General features: G+C 40.7%; 1 protein-coding gene across 1 annotated transcript in view; it reads right to left on the bottom strand.

The window, feature by feature from the left end:
• Positions 1-23,806, bottom strand: part of LOC144680673 (CUB and sushi domain-containing protein 1-like) — a 2,611,816-nt gene that overhangs the window by 999,777 nt on the left and 1,588,233 nt on the right. Inside the window, exon 6 of the mRNA XM_078541910.1 lies at positions 11,683-11,795. Within this exon, the coding sequence (XP_078398036.1) occupies positions 11,683-11,795 (113 nt within the window). The remainder of the gene's footprint in view (positions 1-11,682; positions 11,796-23,806) is intronic.

Raw genomic sequence — 23,806 nt, 5'->3', positions numbered from 1 at the left:
GAAGAGGATTTCTTCTTTGTAATGACTCATCTGCCACGTCCATTAAAAGCCATGTCATACTCAGCTTTAAAAATACAAACTTTATTCAATGTGGAATCTTTGAATTTACTTTTTCCTTTTAAAATGGACAATGTGCTCCGACAAGATGGCTGATGGAGGTCAGATGACCTAGGCAGTGCATTCGAGGAACTAACTCAGGAACTGACTCACTGTCCTAATGACAGACAAACATGCATTCCCTGGAAATATTCATCTCCTCAAAGCCATCAAACTGTTGATGAAGTAGTAGAAGTTCTCTTGTCCACCTACGAGCTAATCAATGACTGAATCACTGAAAGAACAGTGGACAGGGAATGTGGATTTTTCACATTGAGAAACCATATTTGGTAATGAAGAAAGAGAGCTGTACTGACTGCATGACAGCAGTCATCTTCCAGAGGCAACTTTAATAAGACCAGCTTTTACAACAGAAAGAGCAGCAGCAGCAACATCTGTGCTGAGAAAGGTCTGAAAGCTGTAACATCGTAAGATCTTCAAGCCTGTGCCATTTTGGGTCCACAAAACAGCTAGCCAACCACGTAACAAGACAACAAGAAACTGATTATGTGACCTACAGAAAGTCCATCACTTTGAGAAAACCCTGCAACATCTTCTACAGATGACTTCAGCCGTTGAGCTCACCTAAACTGCACTTCAGGTGTGACGGAAACGTTTCATCAGGTGTACAATGTACTTCTTCCAAAACAAGACAAATTTGCAAATTATGCACGTGAATTATGAACTATTTCTTTTTTCATAAAAGTACACTATTCTTTCCAACTGTACTTTTCTTGAGTGTGTTTGTGCGTATGAATGTGTGAATGGGTACCATGTTCAATTTCGAGGTGAGTGCTTCAATAATTAATCATCTTTCTTTGCTGAAACTCACAAAAAGCCTGCTGCTCGTTATTCAAAGCGTCCATACACTCGGGTTTTTTGTGTATTTGTGTATTTGTCTAAGCTTATTTGTGTAAGAAATATGTATGAAGGGAAAACGATCCTGTATGTATTAAATGGTGAGCTTATTTAAAGCCACAATGGGATGGATTTTCACAGAGCCTTCCCGACCCGGAGAACTTCAAAAACAGTGTCGGGAGCCAGATACATAATTGCACCACCGCCACCCCCTCTGCCCCACCACTCTTATCTGATATCCAGTAGGAAAAAAAGGACAGGGTGTGAATCACACAGGTGGGAGACCTGAACTCAGCAAGGCCATTTGAACTTAGTGCAGAGTTCAAACAGACCCCATTTTGGCTGATCTAAAGGTCTGGAGTCAAGAATTGATGGAGTAGACATAAACACACTTGAAGGGTGGAGAAGGTATGCTTCAATGTCATGATCTGGACTTTTTAAACTCCTGCTCTTTAAATATGAAAGTTTAAAGACATGAAAAAAAGCCTTAAGCTCTCAGTGGGAGATCGAAACAATCCTCTGCTGGACTTCTTTGATTGACAGGCCATCTGGTATAGATTAGAAAAAAGTACCATATGGTCATGCAGTTTCAATAAAGGGTTTGTTGACATTTACCCAAGAGCTAATATTATTTTACTATGAATGTTTAACTGAGTTTCAAAAGCTACAACTGTCACAGCAGGGTGTTCTGAGTTCACAATTTGATTGACAATTTAAAGAGGCCACTAAAAGATTAGCTGTCTTTGATGTGGGGTATGAATAGGAGTTTGTTTGTTTCTATAAGAGATTAACCAATTAAAGTTAAAAGCATTGAATGGGTTTCATGAATGGGAGATCTTTTCACTATCAAGTGTATAAATGAAAGTTATATTAGATTGTTAGAAATTGTTTTTTTTTATTTCCACATGGCTCCTAAGATCTGCCCATGGCAGATACTGGGGAGTGGCTATGGAAGTGACATGGAGGATACAAGGGGGCATGTAGTGGATGAAGGGTATGCTTTGACATGGAGGTGGTATGGGGTATGGAGGGCATGGGTGTGGTTTGGAAAATGAGTTGGCATGGAGGGACCATGGGGTGAGGTGGTGAGGGGGTGTGAGGGGTAAGAACGAGAGGGCCTAACTACTTCTGAAACAACTTGGATGAAGTCCCAGAGAACCAAGCCGGGCCTTCAAAATAGCCTGCCTCGGCAGTTGTCCATACCTGGGACTGCTTAGGATCTGCTTCCAGGGTCAGTGGGCCCGACTCAATCCCCCATTCACCTCCCGAGAGCGAAAATTGGGTCCAGCAGGTCCCTTTATACCAAGATGGGTCTGTCAAGTCTGGAAATTTCCCAACTCAAGCTACCCACCCCAGTCGCAAAAATCCAGCCCATGTGTGTCTGATTTGCCTAGGACCATGCAGATAAAAGGAAACCATCAGCATTACAATGAATTTTAGCAAACGTTGTAAATATCTTTTTGAAAATATTTGCAATACCAGGATAGGAAGAAATAGAATCAATTTAAGTTTATAATTGTGATTGCTACATAGTCACTCCTTCTGGAAATATGTATTTGTACATATTGGGTGAATAATGAACAGCATTTCCAATAGAAATCTGAAAGGAATATCTTGTGGCATTATGATTAACATGTTCATATCAAAGGGTTCCTTTAGTGCAAATGGTTCCTCCAGGAAATTCAGGCAACTCTATACTTGTTTCAGTGTATTTTGTCAGTGGGCCTGGGTGGGTCAACCAGTAAATTCCTCTCCAAATTGTTGGCTTATGTAGATCATCTCCAAAGACCCCAGCCATAATAAGAACGTCAGTTGCGTTATTCAAGGTTGCAGATTAATGTTAAAGTCACGTTCATTACCTTGAAGCAGCTAGGACATGGAACTGAGGTATAAAGAGTTAACTGATAGTACTCAAGGTTCCAAAAGTAAAGATGGAACAAATTCAGCACAATGGATATTATACATATTACAGAAAATGTAAAAAGAATATTATTCTAATTCAACAAAGCTGGAACAAAGTCAGATTGTAATGAACTAATCAATGAGAGAGAATCAAGAAGATTGGGTTATAATAATTCAATACACACAAAGAATGAGTGGCTTCTGCTATTTTTTTCTTAATAATCAACACTATAATCATATATAACACCCATGCATCTAACCAAGCTGCTCCAAAACAGCAAAAATGTTGACATCTGTCTGACCATGTGGACAATTGTGCTGTTATGTCCTGTCAACAAAAAGCAGGCCGATCACCGCCTCATTGGTCTGCTCTCAATCAGCAAAGGTTGGAAGCTGTTGCCAATAGGGCTATCAGGCGTATCTTACTCACCAATAACCTGCTCATTGATATTTAGTTTCGGTTCTGCTGGTACCAATCAGTTTGACACATCATTACAATCTTGGTCCAAACATGAACATAAGAGCTGCAATGTTCGAGAGGTGAGGTGAAAGTGATTGCACTTGATATCAAGGCTGCATTTGACTAAGTATGGTATCAAGGAGCACTGGAAAAATTGAAATCAATAGGAATCAGGGGGAAAACTCTCCACTGGCTGGAGTTCTACCTAGCACAAAATCAAAGGCCAAAAATTTTAGGTCCAGGACAATGCTGCAGGAAACCCTCAGGACAGTGTCCTAGGTCCAACCATTTTCAACATTTCCTTCATGGCCTTCTCATTATAAGGTCAGAAGTGAGAATGTTCGCTGATGATCGCACAGTGTTCAGTTCTGTTCTCAACTCCTTGGATTATGAATCAGTCTGTGCCTACCTGTAGCAAGACCTAAACAACATTCAGGCTTGGGTTGATAAGTGGCAGTGACTTCTCATTATTTGAGTATGTCCAAACTGTAATTGACTTCATTGATTTTTTGTGGGTCTTTTCATGACTGAAAAGTCCGGTGTGGGATCCTTATGAACGTCCACAGAATTGGCAATTCGTATTGACATTGTTGCTGCTTGGGGGAACTTCTGCAGCTGCATCAACTCTGGCCTTCCTCTGGCACATTGAATGTTGAGAGTTTGGCATAGATAGTCCTGGAAACATGCTGAGCCAAATTTCCATGCTTGCCTCCACTCAGACCGGTCAGCTGTAATATTTTCCAAAGAGAGGTGTTCTACAATGCAGAAGTTTGTAAGGCCTTTATTTTAGGGTGTCTTTGTACCTTTGTCTTGTAATGACCATCATGATGTCATTTGCCCTGAGAGTTGTCCACAGAAAATTTGCTTGGGGATATGGTAGTCATCCATGCAGAAGGTATGGACTACCCATCTAAGTTCAACTTTTAGGAAGGTGGTCTCCATCATGTGGAGCCCAGCATGTTGAAGGACCTCATTGTTTGTGATTTTGCCCTCCTTGCATCTCATTCTCATAGTGGACCTCAGGTGTGTTTGGTGGAAGTGTTCAAGAGCTTTCATATGGCATCAATAGCAGACCTCGGGATTCTGCGCCTTACAGCGGGGTGGTAAGGACAATGGCCTGGTAGAGTTAGATTTTCATCTTCAGCTTAATACCATGCTGCTTCCAAGCATAATAATGGAGTTGGCTGGGGGCAGAAGTGGCAAGCAGCATTCATGCCAGGCAATGACTCTCTCCAAAAGAAAGAGTCTAAGCATTATGCCCGAACATTGAATAGCATTACCATTGCTGAATCCCCGACCAGCAACATCCTGGGGGTTACCATTGACCAGAAATGTATCTGGTCCAGCCATATAAATACTGTGGCTACAAAAGCAAGAACACATGAAATAGGAGGAGTGGACTATATGGCCCATTGAGCCTGCTCTGCTATTTAATACGATCATGGCTGATCTTGGGCTTTAACTCCGCTTCTTTTGCTCATTTTCCCATAATCCCTTGATTCCCTGAGACTCCAATAATCTGTCTATCCCAGCCTTAAATGTATTCCATGATGGAGCATTCCCAGCCCTCTGGAGCAGAGAATACCGAAGATTCACAAACCTTTGAGTGAAGCAATTTCACCTCACCTTAGTCTTAAATGATCAGTCCTTTATCCTGAGATCGTGCCCCAGCTTCTTAGGTTTCGCAACCAGCAGAAACAATCTCTCAGCATCTACTTGATCAAGCCTCTTCAGAATCTTGTATGTTTCAATGAGATCGCTTTTCATTCTTCTAAAATCCAGAGAAAATAGACCCAATTTGCTCAGCCTCTGATCATATTCAAATCCCTTATCCCAGGGACCACTTTAGTGACCCTTCGCTGTACTGCCTCCAATGCAAGTATATCCTTCGCTAAATATGGAGACCAAAACTGCACACAGTACTCCATATGTGCTCTCACCAAAACCCTGTAAAACTCCTGCAAGATTTCTTTATTCCTGCACTCCAATCCTCTCGCAATAAAGGTCAACATGCTATTTGCCATCCTAATTGCTGTATCTATATGTTAATTTTTTGTGTTCCTTATACAAGCATACCCAAGTTTCTTTGGGCATCAAGCAGGTTAGGGGTTGGGCGTTCTGTGGACAATAACTCACCTCCTAACTCTCCAAAGCCTTTTCACCATCTATGAACACGTCAGAAAAAACTCACTCTATTTACCTGGATGAGTGCAACTCTGACAACACTCAAGAAACGTGATACCATCCAAGACAAAGCAACCCACTTTATTGGCACCCCATCCACAAGGTTAAACATTCACCCCCCTCCACCATTGGTGCAGAGTAGCAGCAGTGTGCATCATCTATAAGATGGGCTGCAGCAACTCACCAAGCCTCCTCCAAATTACCTTCCAAATATGTGACCTCTACCACCTAGAAGAACAAGGACAGCAGGAGCATAAAAATCTCACCACCTGCAAGTACCCTTCCAAGGAATACATCAGCCTGACTTGGAATTATATCACCTTCATCGGCCATGGTTAAAATCCTGAAACTTCCTCCCTAACAGCAGAGTGGGTGCACCTTCACCACAAAGGCTGCAGCAGTTTGAGGAAGGGGCTCACCACAAACCTAGATGGATAATAAATGCTGACCTTACCAACAGCACCCATATCCCAAAAAGAAGAATTTAAAAAAAACTCCCTGTCTACAAAATGTTTGACTTGTATTATAAAGAGTTACATTTCAGAGTCATAATATTGTAAGGAAAAGATTAATTAAATTATTTAAGTCTCTTTATATTATAATAACTTTTAGCTTTTGCTTGTTAAGTGAGTTTCTCTTCGATGAATGAAAGTGTAATTATGAGACTTGAATTTATTTTAATTGCTTTAATTTATTAATATAAAATGCAATGATAAGCAATGGTCAGTTTGGACAGTAAGCATCATTAAAAGACATTTTGGTAATTGGTAGATAATAAAATTTGCAAGAGAATATGTCTGTGATACATCATTCTTAGATGGAAAATAAATCATTAAAACTAGAGCTAATGCAAAGAAACAGAATATGCAGATGCAGTCTTTGATAAGAAATTCAGCAGTACAGAAAGACAAAACCTGTATATTCACAGAGTCAGGGAGGCTTCATGGACCTTTAAAAAGGATGGGGTGGGACCCAGAGACTGAAGTCCTGCCCCCCCATCCCACCCAGAGACTGAAGTCCTGCCCCCATTTCCAATAGATTTGATTTCTGCTGGTAAGGAAAAGGGGATGGAGTATAAATCACAAAGGCAGGAAATCTGAACTCATTTGAACTTAGTGCTGTTCTAAAGGCCTTAACCCACAGGATGGAGCCAAGAGTTGATGGAGTGGACATAAACACTCTTGATGGGTGGATAACATCTGTTCAAGTGTCATGATCTAAAGTTTTTAAAAATTCCCCGCTCTTTAAATATGAAAAAATAGACTTAAGCTGGACTGCTTTGATTGACAGGTCAAAAAAACCATGTGGTCATATATTTTAATAGGTGTCTTTGTTGACATTTCCCCGGGAGCTATCAGTATGTCATTAAGAATGCTTGACCGAGTTTCAAAAGCTACATTTATCTCAGCAAAGGGTTCCAAGTTCATACACAACGATAATAGCAAAATAAAAGCAAAAAACACCCCACCATTTTTAAAGGTCCGTGAAGCCTCCCTGGGTCTGTGAATACACAGCCCTTGTCTTTCTGTACTGCTGAATGTCTTATCAAAGACTGCATCTGCGTATTCTGTTTCTTTGCATTAGCTCTGGTTTTAATGATTTATTTTCCATCTAAGAATGATGTATCACAGACATATTCTCTTGCAAATTTTATTATCTACCAATTACCAACTGCTGGAAATCTGAAACAAAAACAGAAAATGCTGAAGAAAAAACAGAGTTAATGTTTCGAACTCCCAGAGCCCTGAAGAAGAGTCATACGGACTCAAAACTTTAACTCTGTCTTTCTTTCCACAGATGCTGTTAGACCTGCTGAGTTTTTCCAGCATTTTCTGTTTTTGTTCCAAGTTCATAGTTTGATTGATAGCTTAAAGAGGCTATTTACAAACTTGCTGTCTTTTATATGAAGTCTGAATATATGTTTGCTGGTTTTTTAAAGGTATTAATCACTTGAGCGGATTTAAAAGCTTTGAATGGATTTGGTGAATGGAAGTTTTTTTCATTATCAAGTATATACGAGTGAGAGCCATATTACATTAATAAAAGTTTATTTTATCATCTCCACATGGCTCCTGATATCTGCTCATGGTGAATACTGGGTGAGGGGCTATGGAGGTGCATGGGTGATGGATAGAGGGCATGAGTTGGCATGGGGGCTTGGGGAGGCATGGGGGTGGGAGGGGTGAGGGCTAGAGGGTTTAAAAGCTTCTAAAACAACTGTAGAGAACTGCAGCAGGCTTTTTAACCAGCCCTCCTCAGCACTTGCCCGCCCCCGTGGCTGCCTACAATCTGCTTCCGGGATCAGCAGGCCTTAATCTATCCCATGCCCACCTTCACAGAGCGAAAATGAGGTCTTACGGAGCCCTTGAAACCGAGGCAGATCTGCCAGGTCTGGAAATTTCTCAACTCGAGCTATCTACCTTGGTAGTAAAAATCTGGCTTGCTAACTTTGTTACCTATAGCCTTTAAGAGGCAATAGCCCAAGAAATACCACATCTCTTAAAATGTAGGGATTGAGAGGCAAATCGGGGGAGTATAATCTCTGGATGCAAGGATACACAATCAAATCAGTGATGAATGAGGTAATGTAGAAACATAAGGATTTTCACGTGGCTGGATAGAGCAAAAGCTATGAAAGACTGAGTGCATGAAGAGAAACCTCAGAATTTGATGAGGCCAGATCAGTCTTGAAAAATGCTTGAGCTAAAAAATTGTAAGGAGCTTGAATTCTCCAGTGAACTTCTAAGATATCACCATGAGTGCACTGTAAGAAGTAGATCTAATTATTACCAAAAGAAAATACCACTTAACATTTAATTTCAATGGTAGTCAATAAGTTCTTCAGAAAACCATTATTTTGTGGAGTTATTCATGAACCTTTAGGTAAGAGCATCCATTCTCTAGCAAGTTTGTCTCAATTAAACATTTAATTCTGACCAAAAGGTTTTACTGGCTATACTAATGTAGTTATTGGAATTTGATTTACACAGTGTAAAATAGTGCAATCAAAATTGCTGTGACTCACATTGTATAATATTGCTTTTAAAATGAACTATTATTACAGCACTTGAAGGATCAATAGATTGTTTTTCCACTGCTGTCTGCAAACCCAAAGGGGCTGCCCACCACATGTAGTCAGGGAAGTGAGACAGAACCAAGGAGCAGACAATTTCCAAGAGGAAGATCCTGCTAGATCCGCTTCAGGGAAAGAAATATTGGAACCGTATGTTTTCAGTTTCTATTTGAAGCCTGAAAAACAGATTACACCTTCACACTTGGAGAGGCTGGAATCACACCAGGAGCTGCACTTAAAATAACAACCATGACTGAATACCTTCCTAAGTAACTGCCACAAATTCACTATTTTTATGTTACTATTAATAATATCTACCATTCTAGTCGCAAACCAGAGCTAAAATGATCAGGCAGAGGTACCATTTAAAATGTCTGTATCTTTCACCTATGGGTAGCTGTCGCATTTCGAATATAATAGCACGGTCATTACATTGTGGAAGCTTTTTATGGATACAGTGAAAAGCTAAGCTTACTATTTAACATTATTGTAACTATATAACATTATTTATAAGGCTAACAAAGGTTAACTTCTGCAAATGAGCTAACAGATAATCTTTATGCTGTGTTCACGGTTTTGTGCTAACATTAGGAAAGTGACTGGTTATAGGCCAGGTAATAATTTGTTTCCCAGTTTGTGACCTTTTTGATTACAAATATTGTGTAATGTTGTTTGCTTTAAACTCAAAGTAAGGTCAAAAAGTAATGTCTTAATGCAATGCAAATGATTGCAGTTGGTTTAGAAAATCATCGGCAGTTTGTAAACACCCTTACACAATGGCTTGCTGGAACAGGGGACAGATTGTGAAGGTACTGAAACAAGCAGATCTAGGGAGATTGGCCAAATTTGCTGTCAGGGCCTTCCTGCTCGAAGGAGGGTTGCTGGGGATGGAAATGATCCAATCATGGGCTGTTGCTATCAGAGAACTGAGCCAATGAGCAAGTGTGTAGATGACAAGGTGGGAAGCAGAGACCTATTTGAGCAGAGTGTCTGTTAAGCTCGAGGCTGTCACTGAAACAGGACAAGGAAGGGGGATAGCCTGGTCAGCTATCTACAGAGAACAGACAAGGTCGGATCAACCACCAAATCATGTCTGTTTCTCGGGAAAACCAAGCAACTAAAGCACGGGGTGAGTAGTCATTGGTATAAGTAATATTGAACTGTCTATAACAGAAATCAAATAATAAAAAGTGCAGTTGTTTTGGGTGAAGTCTTGAGTTTTGGGTCATTGATTGGACTTCCAAACCCAGGTGCTAGGAATAGCCTGCACACCTACAATTTTCCCTTCACCTGCCAATCACTATATGCTGCTTTGGGAAACCAGCACGGGGGTACCTAAGTTGAAAACCTGTTTAATCAATACTTATCATCTCGCATTTTGACTGAAAGCTGACAGAATTGAGAAGAAATACTTGCCAGCAATGGAACTAGAATGTAATCAATGTTAACTGCAAGCCACAGAAGTTTGGGACAAGCACTCAAATTGAGGCAATCCCTGCCAACCACGAACACCCCCCACTGCCGACCACGGACTCCCTGCTGATCACGGACCCCCAACCCCAACCTCGGAATCCCTGAAACCTTCCCCCCGACCTCAGAACCCCCCGCTGACCTCCGCTTGACCTTGGACAATCCCACCAACCTCAGACCCCAACCTTGGAGCCCCCAAACCCACCACCCACAACCTCGGAAACCCCGCCGGCCTCGTACCACCCACCCCCCCCCCCCCCCCACCCCACCCCCAACACCCCCAAGACCCCCACCGACATCGGACCCCAGAACCCCCAACCTCCCCAGACCTCGGACACTCCCCCCAGCACGTCTTGGAAGATACCAAAAATGCTTAGCCATATGTAGCACTGCTGGTGGTGGGATTTGAACCCTTGTCTCCCAGAACATAAGTCTGGGCCTCTGGATTATGAGTCCATTGACATTACCACTTTGCCACCATCTCCCCGTAGTGACAAGGATCATGGGGTGTGGTTGGGGAGGGTTTGAAATCATCATTGCTGGGGAGTGGAGGGGATGGGGCTGTGGTTTTAATTTAGGCCAGGAGATGTATTCCTGTACCTCAGAGTGCTGTAATTTCTCCGCACTAAAATGATATGCTGCTTTCCTTCTCTATAAATTCGACAAGATGGGTCACAACTTCCTCTAGCTAATGAGTCTAATGAAATCCATAAGGTTCTTCAAAACCATTATGATCCACAACATAAAATCTGTAGTTGGTTAAACAATTGATGCAAGGTAAAACATAGTTAAGTAGATTATGGTTACCACAAAGGAATCCCTTTCTCTTGGTTGTGTTTGCAAACATACCATTTTAAACATACAATTTAACTACAAAGGAACAAGAAACAAGAGGTTATCATTTTCCGGTTGATAATTTTAGTGGAAACTTGAGTACGCAATGAGCATTCCCACGCTGACTTTTTCACTAACAATATCAACAGGAGAAATATTGACTCTAAGATGATACAAGGAGTGTGGTTGATAAAGTTGAAGAGATGCGTGGCGATGTAGCTTTGATATCTGCCTCAAAGTTCCCATTCTTAGGAGTGCTCCTTAAAAGGGGAGATATTAAACAAAGGAAAAGCACAATCTTAGGCCAAGGGAGAGGAGTTCTCATCATAACTCTACTCTCATACCTTCAGAGAACTGCCTTAGGGCAACATTGGCAGAGGTTATGTTTCTCCATCTGACCTCTCAGCTCCACTAAGCAGTTCTTGGAGATCAATGCTGACGAAGGAAAGAAAGATTTCACACTCCTGTCCCACCAAAATAAAAAGACCCCAAATGATGTATCTTAACAGGGGAGAAAGACACTCTAAAATTTAAAAACAGTAAATGTTAGCAGTGAGCAGCAAATATGAGAGAGAGTTATCAATTAATATCTCACATGAGACTCTTCCTCTGTTCATATTTCAGAAGACAACCTTTATTTTTCCCCCAGGGGATGTCTAACCTGCTGGGCATTTCAGTTACTAGGTTTTTAGTTTGGGTTTCTGCTATCGTTACTTCGTATTTTTATTTGAGGAAGTATAATGAGACCAGTTATTTGGCTTCTGGCAAGGTTATCTGCTTCAGTTTGACTTGGAAACCTTCTCACCTTGGTATTGTGCATTAAATCCTCTGCGTCGATGGTTGCTGTCTGACGTGAAGTGTAGCCGCAGCCAATTCTTGCTACTGATGACGGGTGAAGGCAAATTCAAACCAGTCAACCTGAAAGAAAGGCAAAGTTCCCACATCAGCACTGCAAGTTGGAAGGGTTAGTTGAAAACCGAATACTGCCAAAATGCAGCAAAACTGAGTGTTTCACAATGTTCATACAGGTACCGAAGAAATATTTCTTTTGTTCTGCAGACTGTTAAATAACAGTAACCAATTATGTTCTGTGGGCAGAAATGTTACCAAGAAAATATCAAACAAAAATCAAAAATGAAAACAAGATCCTTGAATGCTACTAATTGCCAAAGTATCCCTGCACAAGGAAATGGTTTGGAGCCCTGGCAGGTGTATTAGATAGCAAGGTAGCGAACAATTTGCTCTTCACATGCTTGTTTTATGAAAAAACATTGTAATTATGCTGCTAAGAAATACTGCAATGTGATCTATAAATATATTACAAGTTATATTTAAATGCTTACATGGTTTTATCTACTTTCCCATTTCTAATAAAAATCCAATTTTAGTATGGGAGATTCCTCAGTCTAATTAAATACAAGGCCAGAATACATTAATATGCGGCACAGGCCACAGAATAGAGTCATCACCTGAAAAGTACTCTCGACCAGACTGAGTCATTGTCTGAAAGCAGAGTAATATTATGTCCATTTATCTGACACAGGAAAATAACAAGATTTTCCATAACCTGATACATCTTATGGTGTAGCTTGAAACTTCCATTTGTAGCTGTGTACCTGAGTAAGGTAACTCATGGATTGGTAGGTGATGCAGCCACATGTAGGTATAATCCATATTGGTCATTTGCTTTCTCTGAAAGTCCACACATGTACAAGTCCCTGGACAGCAGGCATACTCAAATGTATTCAGCCAGTGTAACACAACTGAAGTAACATGAGTCAATGTATCTCACTCCCACTCACAGATCAAAGGCTTTCGTATCTGTTAGGACGTGGTTTGGCTGTTATCAACCAACATAAGATGGGTTACATTAAAGTATGGAGAGGAAGGTGGGAAGCTGCACCAGTGGTTTTTCTCCAAATTGAATGTAAACTTGCATTACCTGGCAACGTCTTGCTTTTGAAACATTGGGCAGAAAATTGCCGTCGGTGTGCAGGGGCAGGCCCAACACACCGACGTGTAAAATGACGCGCCACGACATCGGCGTGCGTCCTGACATCATCGCGCCTCACTTCGATATTTCGTTCGGCGGGCACACGCCAGATGTGGCTGCGTGCCCGTTGAACTGTCAAAGGCCTACTAAGGCCATTAAAAAAGTAATTGACGTTGTTAACAACACTGCCCACCTAACCTTAAGGCTGGCGGGCAGGCGAAGAGCCCAAGCGGCCTTCGCATTTTTCAGGAAACCTCATCCACGGGCGGGATGAGGTTTCCTGAAGGTTTTATGAAATAATTAAATAAATTTTGCGAAATGCACAAACATGTCCCAGCTCATGTGACACTGTCACATGAGGGGACATGTTTAAATAATTTTTTAGTTCATTTATTGAAAAGTTTCATTATCAATTTGATACCCTGAGGTATTGCTGCGCTCTTTCGTGCGCGTGCACAAAAGAATGCAGGCCCCAACTCTCTCTCCTCCCCCCGCCCGCACTGGTAGCGCTAAGCGCTACTGGCCACGCGTTATGCTGGGCGGGCCTTAATTGGCCCACCTGCGTAAAATGGCAGCGCGCAGCCGATCGCAGGTGACGATCAGCTCCACACTCATCCCTGCCCGTTCCCGTCCAGCCTGCCCGACATAGGTAAGATTCTACCCATTATGTGGAATTATAACTGTTAAGAATACCAATCTGTGCTAGCAATAAGATGTGCAATCATCACACTATCTAATAAAGCAATGCCTCCATTGGAAATCCACTAATCTCATTCACGGGAACTCAGTGGTTTATAGTTTGCATTAAGGGTTACATTAACCATGCAAAAATCATCACTATAGTTGATAATGATACTTTTAAATACTATGATCAGCATTAATCAGCCAAATTAAAATGCAAGTGTCATTCTTTATCTCTCAGTACATGCATTAGTGGTGCTTCAGGCTCCACTCAGCAGACTAGTATTGAAAGCCTAACCATGGCTGCCCTGGACATCCCAAATATATCAGACAATAAATAAGCAGACCTCGCCTACACAATTTGACTTCCATTAGTTACACTATCTCATAGTTATTGTTTGATAAAATCCTGCAATAATGCCCAGGAAACCCCAACGTCCCAGCTAAAAGACAGAAAAGGTATTAAAATACCAAAACACCAGTGCATTTTTAAAATGGGGAAATCTAAGTTACGGTCTACAACCAAGTTCTGAGCATGGGGCCAGTGGGGACAGCAGGCAATAAGCAACTTAGGCTTAACAGGCATTAAGCCTATCCATTGAAGGATAGTTACAGCACTGTGAGAGAATTTTAGAAAGATGTGGGTTTGAGAGGTGAAGAAGGATTTTTATTGTTTCAGGATTTTAAGTTAATTTATGTTAGAAACGAGGATTTGCATGTCAGTGATCTTGATCTTTAGTTAAATGATCTGATCTAAGTTTAAGCTCCTGTGCCATGACTAGGATAGTAGCGGCAACCCCCAGTCACAGTTTATGCACTTACGTGGTTCGTGCTGCAGGGAATTAGTAGGTGGGCGGGACTGTTGCACTAAGCAATAGGTGGAGGAAAATGGTGAAAAAGTGAGTGCATGAAAAATGATGGTGGAGTAATAGAAGGAAGATGCTGGGTTAACTGTGTGAGGCTTATTTTATTCCAGGTGGCATGAAGCAGGTGTAAACTTGAGGAAGTGTGAGTATTCCTACTCAGCAGCACATGTTTGTGGCCCAAGAAAAGATTAGGCAAATGTTTCCAGCTGTTGTCAAGGGGGCTTGTGGCTGTTTTCTCTCACCTGCACCCAAATAGATCATATTCCAAAAAGAATGGTGGAGTAGGGCGGCCATGGTACATTACTGAACGCAGCCGCCACCACTGCTAAGTGCAAAAGACAAACAGCAGCTTTTGGCAACAAGCGAGAGTGGCAGAACTGATTGTTGCTCAAAGAGCAATAGAAGTCAAAATATTTTTCGATTATTTGTTGCTTGACCGAAATAACTAATCTGGAAATTGCAGTACCAAGTTTTTCTTGGACAATTTGCCCTGAAAATGCACCTGGCACCAGAGCAGGAATACTGAGGACACAGGTGTCAGACCATGCATTTGCATCAAATTTACATTCTGCATCCTCTTCAGTTGAAGTCAGAATCAACTGCCTGAAAATAGTTGCTGCACAATAATTAAGGGGCAAAACAGAGGGAGAAGATTTGCACACATTTTCCGTATGTATAGCAGCCTGTTTACAGTGTTAGGAAATAGAGATATTTTAAGTAAGTTATATAGGTATTTTTAGGCATTAGGAATGAGTTTTAGCTTTAAGGTTTAGGTTTGATTTATATTTCTGTATCTGTAATGTTAAGAAAGGTCAAATGGAGTTTTAGTTTCACTTTAAAAAGGTGCCTGCATTTCTAATGAAGTTCTTTACAACTGTTGCAGCTAAGGTAAACAAACAAAAGTAGAAGAATTGGGTTGTTGCCTAGCAACAGGAGTCCAGAGAGGAACATCCCTCCCACAGACACACAGAAAAACTAAAAAAACAACAGTTTTAAGCCAAGACCCCAGAGAGACTGGACACAGAGAGGGAGTGACAGATTTCCCAAAAGAACCAAAAGGTCCCAAGGCCAAAGGAGTGAGTCAGAAACAGGGGAAAGTCTCAAGCAGACCTTCGAGTCAAAGGAAGGACAGGAATCCAGAAAAAGTCCTGTTAAGTGAAGTAAAGAGTAAGGGGTAGAGAGAAAGGCTCCAAGCTTCAGATTTAAAGAGACAAAAGCAGCAGAAAGCAGATTTAAAGTGAGAACAATTTGCAAGAGGTAAAAAGGCCCAAAGAGACAATGGAAGGTCTGTAACTCTTTGCTATGGGCATGTGGAGCAGTGGTACTGTTCACAGCTGAGTTGGTGAGAGACAGTGTGTGGAAGACAGCTTGAATGCACACGGCGACCCACGGAAGAGGAACATCGGAAGGAGAGTTCGAAACCCTGGAGGTGAACCCTTGTGGAAGGCATCCGTGAGAACGTTGGTTTAGGAGAAGATTTCAAGGTGAGGTCTTGAAGATTGGAAACCCTCGTGTGAAAGCCAACGTGCAGTGACACTGGTAGGCTCATGGCATGACAAGCATCGGAGGAGGTAGGGGGTGGAGTGGCAGAGAGATCCATAGCATCTGGTTGAGGTGGCATCTGTCACTTGGTTTTAGAGTGTGGTGTGTCTGACCACAGGGTGTCGATTGGTACATGGGCTGTGTACTTAGTGTGGACATTAGAGTCTAAGGTAGCTTTTGTAACTTGTGGTATCCTTAAAAATTTGTATATATCTGTAAAGGTATAGTTGTGGGTGTAGGAGTATTGTAATATAGTTCCTCTTTTCATGTTCAATAAATGTTTTATTCTTCTGTTAAAAGTTCATCAGCTAACTCTTTTGACTCTGTTCAGTAGCTACTTTCCACGTATCTAAACAAAGAAATGAAAGTTAGGTTCCACCTTGGGATCAGGCTTGTCCAGTGGTAATCTCAGCTGGGATGAAAACAGATAGAATTTGGGAGCTCACCTCAGGAAAATCATATCCTGTTACTAAAAATTCTTCTTGGTATATTTGATAAATTAAGCTTCATTCTTTAAACTTTGACCATTGCATGAATTCAAATATTTCTTCTGCTAACTTTCAACATCTTCATTGTCTTCATCAAATTATGTACCCAACCACTGGAAGGAAGAATGAATATCTCAAAACCTCTGTTGTTAAACATCTTGCAACTGAACATAGGAAAATAGGAACAGGAGGAGGCCATTCAGCCACTTGAATATGTTCTGCCATTCAATTAGATTATGGTTGATCAGTATCTCAACTCCAGCTACCTGCCTTGGTCCAACATTCCTCAACACCCTTGCTTGATTAAAACCTATCAATCTCAGTTCTGAAGTTTTCAATTGGCCTAATATTTTGGGATAAAGAGTTCCAGATTTCCTAATATCAGCCCTGAATGGCCTAGCTTTAATTTTAAGATTATATTCCCTTGTCTTGGATTCCCTCACCAGATGAAATAGTTTCACTTCATCTATCTAATCAACTCATTTAACCATCCCAAACTCCTCAATTACATCACCCCATAATTTTCTATACTCGAGTGAATACAAGATGAGTCTCTGCAACCTTTCCTCCGAATTTTTAACACATCTTAACCACAACCTTATATCACATCTTCATGATTGCTTGTTTCTTTTTTCTGAACATTCACGATTGCAAATTGTTAAGTGAACACTTCCATCAATGTTTCTGCATTTTCCTTCACAGTGTCATTGCAAACTCTGGCCACCATGTGGCTCTGACGTCTCTTTCCAATTCCACCAAGTTAACTTTGTTGTAATATATATTATATATATATATCAGACACAGATAATTTAAGTTTTTTGTCTTGCCGGGTTCACTGCATATTATGATAGCAGGCGAACACTGCCAGCAACATTCTTTGCACAATATGACTATGTTTATTTACATTCTCAAGGTGATCAAGGCCTGTTTATATCAAGTTCCTTTATCTGCTATTTTAATAAAAGCATGAATTTCCATTGCAAGCAGGCTAGGCAAATTAGCACGTCCATTAAAATTAAGGGACAAAGGAAATTTGATACATTCAAGTTAAGTGTTTGTACAATGATATCGCACAGTGCAATTTCCAGGCTAATTTTTTATGGTCAGTGATTCCTTCACACAATATTGGATCAATTAATGAGAATAGAGAGATGAATTCTTCATTAAGGTCAATAGTTGCAGAAGCTGTTTGCCTTAACCTGTCATTGCCTCATGGTGAAATTATGATTATGATACTACCAAAAAAAATCAATTCTGAAAGACGAAAGTTAATTACAGGAATTCAAGTCAAACAGTCCAGTCATTCTTAGGTCACAGGCCCACTCTCTTGACAATACCCCGTCATTTGTCCTTCCTAGTTTTCAGGGGAAGTAAGTGCAACAGACTTCTTTGCCGTTGGTCAGCACAATGATATAGAGATATTTCAATTAAACTGGTTCAGAAGTGAACTGACCTGGCTCAAGAGGAACTCCCACATGACAAAATCATTTCTTTAGCCACAAAAGCTAACAAAAGCCTAGATTTTAGAACATGCCTCTATCTCTTTGAATAAGCGGCAATTATGATAATTCGTGAAAATTTATGGTCAAAATTAACCTTTAGCTTTAAATGTAGATTGTTGATTAATGCAGTTAGCTCCACATGAATTTTCCTCTTGTTATGCACACAGTTAACTAAATACACTATAGGGATCCCTTAATTTCACAGTTTAATAGCGCAGAGGGGATGAAAGAGAGCCTATGCGTAAAAATACATTTACTTGCAATTAAAAGATTAAGTGTCTTGGTCTTTTCATTACTGACTTATTTATTTATAATACACTGGTGGAACTCTGTTCAATAGCAGTTCAATGAAAGATTGCTGGATTCAATCACAAGAGTAATTGTTAGTCACTATCAGATGTATTAGTTGACAAGTTGTACACCACCAAACGAAAGCGGTATGATGAACTAAAGCCAGTTCTGTGAAGTCCAGCTGCGTATATTGAAGGAAGAAATAAAACAATTGAATGGAGTGCATTGAAGCATGCAATATGTTGAGAGATTTCGGTGAGTTTTACAAAGCTCTTTGAATGCTTTTACAAATCACCACATATACCCCTTCCAGGATAGGTTTTCCAGACATAGAAACAATCTGTGACAGTAAGTTTTGAGAGACACCAAGCTTTCCATGATCTTCCAAGTTCAGGCATTTAAATTGCCCAGGTTTCACTTATTGGGAACCCACCAATTGTGGAGTGGAATTTTCTGTATAGCAGCAGCTGATAAAAAGCTACAGTGTGGTTCCATTTTTTTTGAAAAAAAAGTAAGTGGTTTACTCAAGTTTAGATTTATTTCTGTAAGCCTCCTTTGACAGCACCTTTCAAACCTACAATCTCGACCACCTAGAAGAACAAGGCAGCAGGTGCATGGAAACACCACCACTTGCAAGTTCTCCTCCAAGTCACACACTATCCTAACTTGAAACTATATCACTGTTTGTTCACTGTCACTGGGGAGTCAAAATCCTCTAACTCCCTATAACAGCACTGTGGGTGCGCTGACACAACATGGACCGTTGTAGTTCCAGAAGGCAACTAGAACCTCAAGGCAAATTAGGGATGGGCAATAAATTCTGGCCTTGCCATGACACTCACATCCCATGAACAAATTTAAAAATAAGAGTTGGCCTTCCATTAAGGTATGAAGCCAGCATGAAGCACATGTAGGACACAAACAGCAGGGCTTTAGCTCAGACAGCTGCCTGCAAGTAAGCATCTCAACTACTTTAATTGACTTCAGACGTTTAACAAGATGCTTCGTCAATCACTTCAATCGTTTCAGGTCCTTGGCAGGATCTTACAGGCCTGGGTGCTACAGATTTGATTCATGTTGTCATTCCTAGTGACTGACCTATCAAAGTTAGCTTTGTTTTGTAAAAAAAGGCCATTGTATCTTTTGTTTGCTGACTGCATCTCGTGAAAGCCTGCAAAAACTGAACCCAAATTGAAGCAGAGAAACTTCTACTAAGCAGTGGGTTAAAAGCTTGAGAAATATATTCAGCCACTTTTTGTCAGTTCAACAGTTATTTCTGTTCCATAGCCTGTGCAGAGATGAGCAGCTGAAGTCTTCATGGGGATGGAATTCATATATAAATTCATATATAAATTCTATTTTCTGGACACTGATCCAGATTTGGTGTCAGGAGGAGACTTAATGAAATATTACACCTCATATTATATTGTAGCCAAAAAGTTGTATATTAAATGTAAATTAATAAAATGTGAATTTGCTACCATTACACTTCCAAAGATTTCTGACTCACTGATTAAAACCAATGCCATATTGTCTAATAGGCTAATTACTTCTATCTTATTTAAAAACTAGGGAAACAAGACCTCAAGGCATTTCCAATGAGCAACTAACATTTACAAGAATGCTCTCACCCTGGACAACACTACAATGCCACTTATTTATATGCATTAAGACACACCTTAGCTGGTAGGGGGCCAAGGGATTGCTCAGGGGGTAATCTTTGGCACTAACCATGAGAGAAGTAAATGATGCAATCCAAAAATCAGAACAGGAACTATCCCATTCATCAAGGCCAGGGGTCAGCAATTTTTTCTACCTGAAGAGTCTAAAGAAAATTTGTTTGAAATAAAATCTATTTGGAGCTACAAGATGAAAATTCCACATTTCTAAACCAAATATTTGGCAAGTTACCAAATCTCTGGTAGAATGCATAATTTGCATGTATAATAATGTGCATGCTTTGAATTTATGTATCAATGGAAAAGAAACAAAATTAAAATCGTCCTAACTTTGAACTGAGTTTATTTGTACATTTTTCAACTACAATTTTGTCAGGGAAGTGATCTTTAAAATAAACATTAACTTAAGATGCATAGAATTAAGAGTACATTTTCGGCTATTGATGCTTGTGATTAAAAAAAACAGCTTCTATTAGCACATTCAGAATAATTTATTGTCTCAGCGACATTAGAAACAATAATGGCACCCACCATAAAAACTATCCCTTGTACCAAAGACATTGGGCAGAATATTAGGGGGGCAGACAGCTTGCCGTCACAGAAGCAAAATTATCATAGAGCCAACCTGTTCCACACCAACACACCCCACAGTCATAATGTGCTGCGGGCGAGCTAAATAAGAGCAGTGTGGGACTTGTGCCTCTCACCGGGGAAGAAATCTTGCCCTTGGGAGTTGCTGTCCAATTGGATTAGCTAGCAGCTCTATCGGTCCCGGCAGTGCAAAGAATTATTTAGTGAGTGCTGCTGGGACTGCAACCAGGAGCAGGAAGGCGGCCCAATAGATCCCAGAGTCAGGTAAGTCCAGGGTCTTGAGCAGGGAGGATTTGGGCAGTTTAGGGAGGGGGGAGCGGGGGTGGGGCACGGTTGAGGTGGTGTGTTTAATGGAACAGGTGGGTAGGAGGAAAGGGCAGGTACCATCTTAGGGGGCCACCCTCCGAAGCATAAAGGGTAGCCCCCAAAGGTAGTACTCGGCCTTTCCTTCCCACCCTTTGAACTTTGTTTTAAAAGCACCCTGCCCACGCCAACCATTTTATGGCATGGGCTGTGTTTTATCGGGATCAATTGGCTTGTTAACAAGCCCAATTGACCCTTGATCCTTTATTTAAATACGGCGGGCGGGCTGCCAATTTTGGTGCCCACCCACCACCCGTATTATGGAAGTGAGCTCAGGGGTGGGCGGGAAGGTGGTTGGGTGGACACCAACCCTTTATTATTTGTGTTCCCCCCCCCACCAAAAACACCCACAGTGTGGGCGCGTAAAATGCAGCCCATCATCTGTAATCATGGTGTAACTATACTACTCAAACACATTTATTTAAAGCACAATTATATTTTTCATTAAAATTATAATTTGAAACTATAAAGTGCAGCCTAATGAAGAGCTTTTTAATCTCAATAAAAATGTCTCTCTTACTTTACTTGACTTATTTTGTGTTCAGCTTTCTTCAGATGAATGCAATTCAACTGGAGCTGGAAGCTGCAAGTGAACCAAATGTGACTCCAGAGCTGCAGATTTCAGATCCCTGACCAAGGAGATATCCATCTAGCCTTCCTTCTTCAGATAAAACTATAAAATGAAGATGCTATACTCAACATCCAGGTTGAAGGCATTCACTTGAGTAGCTTTTTCCGCCTTGTCACAGACTACATGCACATTAATAGAAAAATGCTCATGACAGTGGTCTGGATATTGCCCTGCAATTTTTAGAAACTTGCCACTTTGGGAAAAAGTTGTGTCCTCTCATGCTGCTGGAAACTTTCCATTGAGGAAATCATAGGAGTCTCAGTGACAAACAAGATATCCGTTACCTATTGTACACATTGATGCACTGCTGATTGATTGATTGATGTAGATTTCCACTCAGTAGCTGAGGATGATCCAATGGAATAAAATTTAAGACTCTGATCACCTACACAGCCTACTATTGTTAACCTTGTCTGAAGATCAGGCTAGAGGATATTGTATAACTCTGTAACTATATGCTTGGTGAAGCAGAGCTAGGTGCACACTGGAGCTCTGTCATGATCTATTAAACATGGCTCCTTGAGGAAGCATGGTTATAGATGGTTCCCCTCCACTATAAAACACAACCTGGTCTCACCCTGTTCAGATTCTTTTCCAAAACAAGGACAAAAAGAGCAACAATCAGAGGAGTTATGAATTTTGGTCAAATTTTCGCAGTTGTCAGTTATCCACAAGTAGGGAATGCAGAAAAAAGTGTGTAAACCAGGGACCAAAGATACTGTAGAAAACATTAAATACAGCTGGAAATATTCCAACACACTTTTAGCACCACAAACACTCAAAATTAGCATGTGCCCTCACATTTTATAGGGGCTGAGAAAGCACACAGGTCACTTTTAGCGAGTTACACAGAAAATCATGTATTCAAATCAATTTGAATTAATATAAGTAACTAGAGGGATCGCAATGAGACGCTCAGGCATTTTGCATGAGTAGCAGAGCTGTCTGTGTGTGCTCTGTTCACAGGCAAAAGTGAAACTAAAACTGGATCACAAGACACACTTCACTTCTCATGGTGTCATGCTCGTATCCCTTAAAGGCATATTACAACATCCTCCTTTCTTTTTAAAGATATTTTCCCCCTTCCATATAAGTATGACTATTTACAATGTACGTTCATGTTTAGTTACCATTGCATAAGTGTATAGGACTGAAGAATCTATGAGCCTCTAAAGCATAGAGGTAACCTGCTGGTACGCCCAGACCTTATAATGGTAAAAGCAAAATTATTTTGATCAATTTACACACCTGCATGGTCCAAGCACTAACTTTGTTATAACTCGTTTACTGGGGCTGCCCATGGAGGTTCAGGAGCAGATAGATCGGGAGGCCAAGGAAAAACAAGCTTAAGATTTTCAGAAAGGGTAAACTTTTTTTTTGGTAGTGTCATGCTTCAGCATTCAGAATCAGTGGCACAACAGCAATGTAAAAATGCCTTGTAACTCAGTTTTTACAGAAGTGACCCATTGTGGGTGTAGCAGCAAGTTGCCAAATTGCATATTATAATAAATCACCAATTCCATCCCACAATACACACCTCTATACATATACTGCAATCTCTTAGAATCCCCTGGACATGTATTTTTCATTCAACAGCAAAGTCCACCCTCTATGCATCTTTTTTTCACATTCTAATGCAATTCCTTACATTCTCTCAACGTAGAGTGCACTGAATTTAGGCATCAATAACTGATAATGACAGTGAAATAGGCCACAAGCACCCAACATGAATGGGTCAGAATGGGTAATAACGCATAAATCTTAGTGGATATGTGCAGGGAAGTGGAACGAAAACCAGGGGTCAAACTCTAAACACAAAATGGTGGATGTTAGAAATTTGGGTTCGCCATAGATCCTTTCTCAGATTCAATGGTGCCATCATTCCCATAAGTGGTCTCAGCATCTTACGTTTATGGAAGATGACACGCATTTGCCTCCATTTACTTGTAGGAGAGTGGGTTAGACCTAGGAGTGTAACAATGATGTTCTGGGATCTCTGTGTCTTTAGTAGCACATTTTGTTTTATTTTTATTCTTTCTTGGGATGTGGGTATTGATGGCAATGCCAGTATTTGTTGCCCATCCCTAATTGCCCTTGAACCGAGTGGCATGCCATATTGCTGTGGGTCGGGAGTCACTTGTAGACTGTAAGGACGGCAGATTTCCTTCCCTAAAGAGAATTAGTGAACCAGGTGTATCATTACGATAATTGACAGTGGTTTCATGGTCACCAATACTGAGACTTGCTTTTCAATTCCAGAATATTAATTGAAGTTAAATTCCACCAACTGCCATGGTGAGAA

The sequence above is a fragment of the Cetorhinus maximus genome, chromosome 5 (genome assembly GCF_964194155.1).
Source record: "Cetorhinus maximus chromosome 5, sCetMax3.hap1.1, whole genome shotgun sequence".
Classification (NCBI taxonomy): Eukaryota; Metazoa; Chordata; class Chondrichthyes; order Lamniformes; family Cetorhinidae; genus Cetorhinus; species Cetorhinus maximus.
Note: the sequence above shows the minus strand (reverse complement) of the source record. Positions and strands in the feature narration are given on the sequence as shown.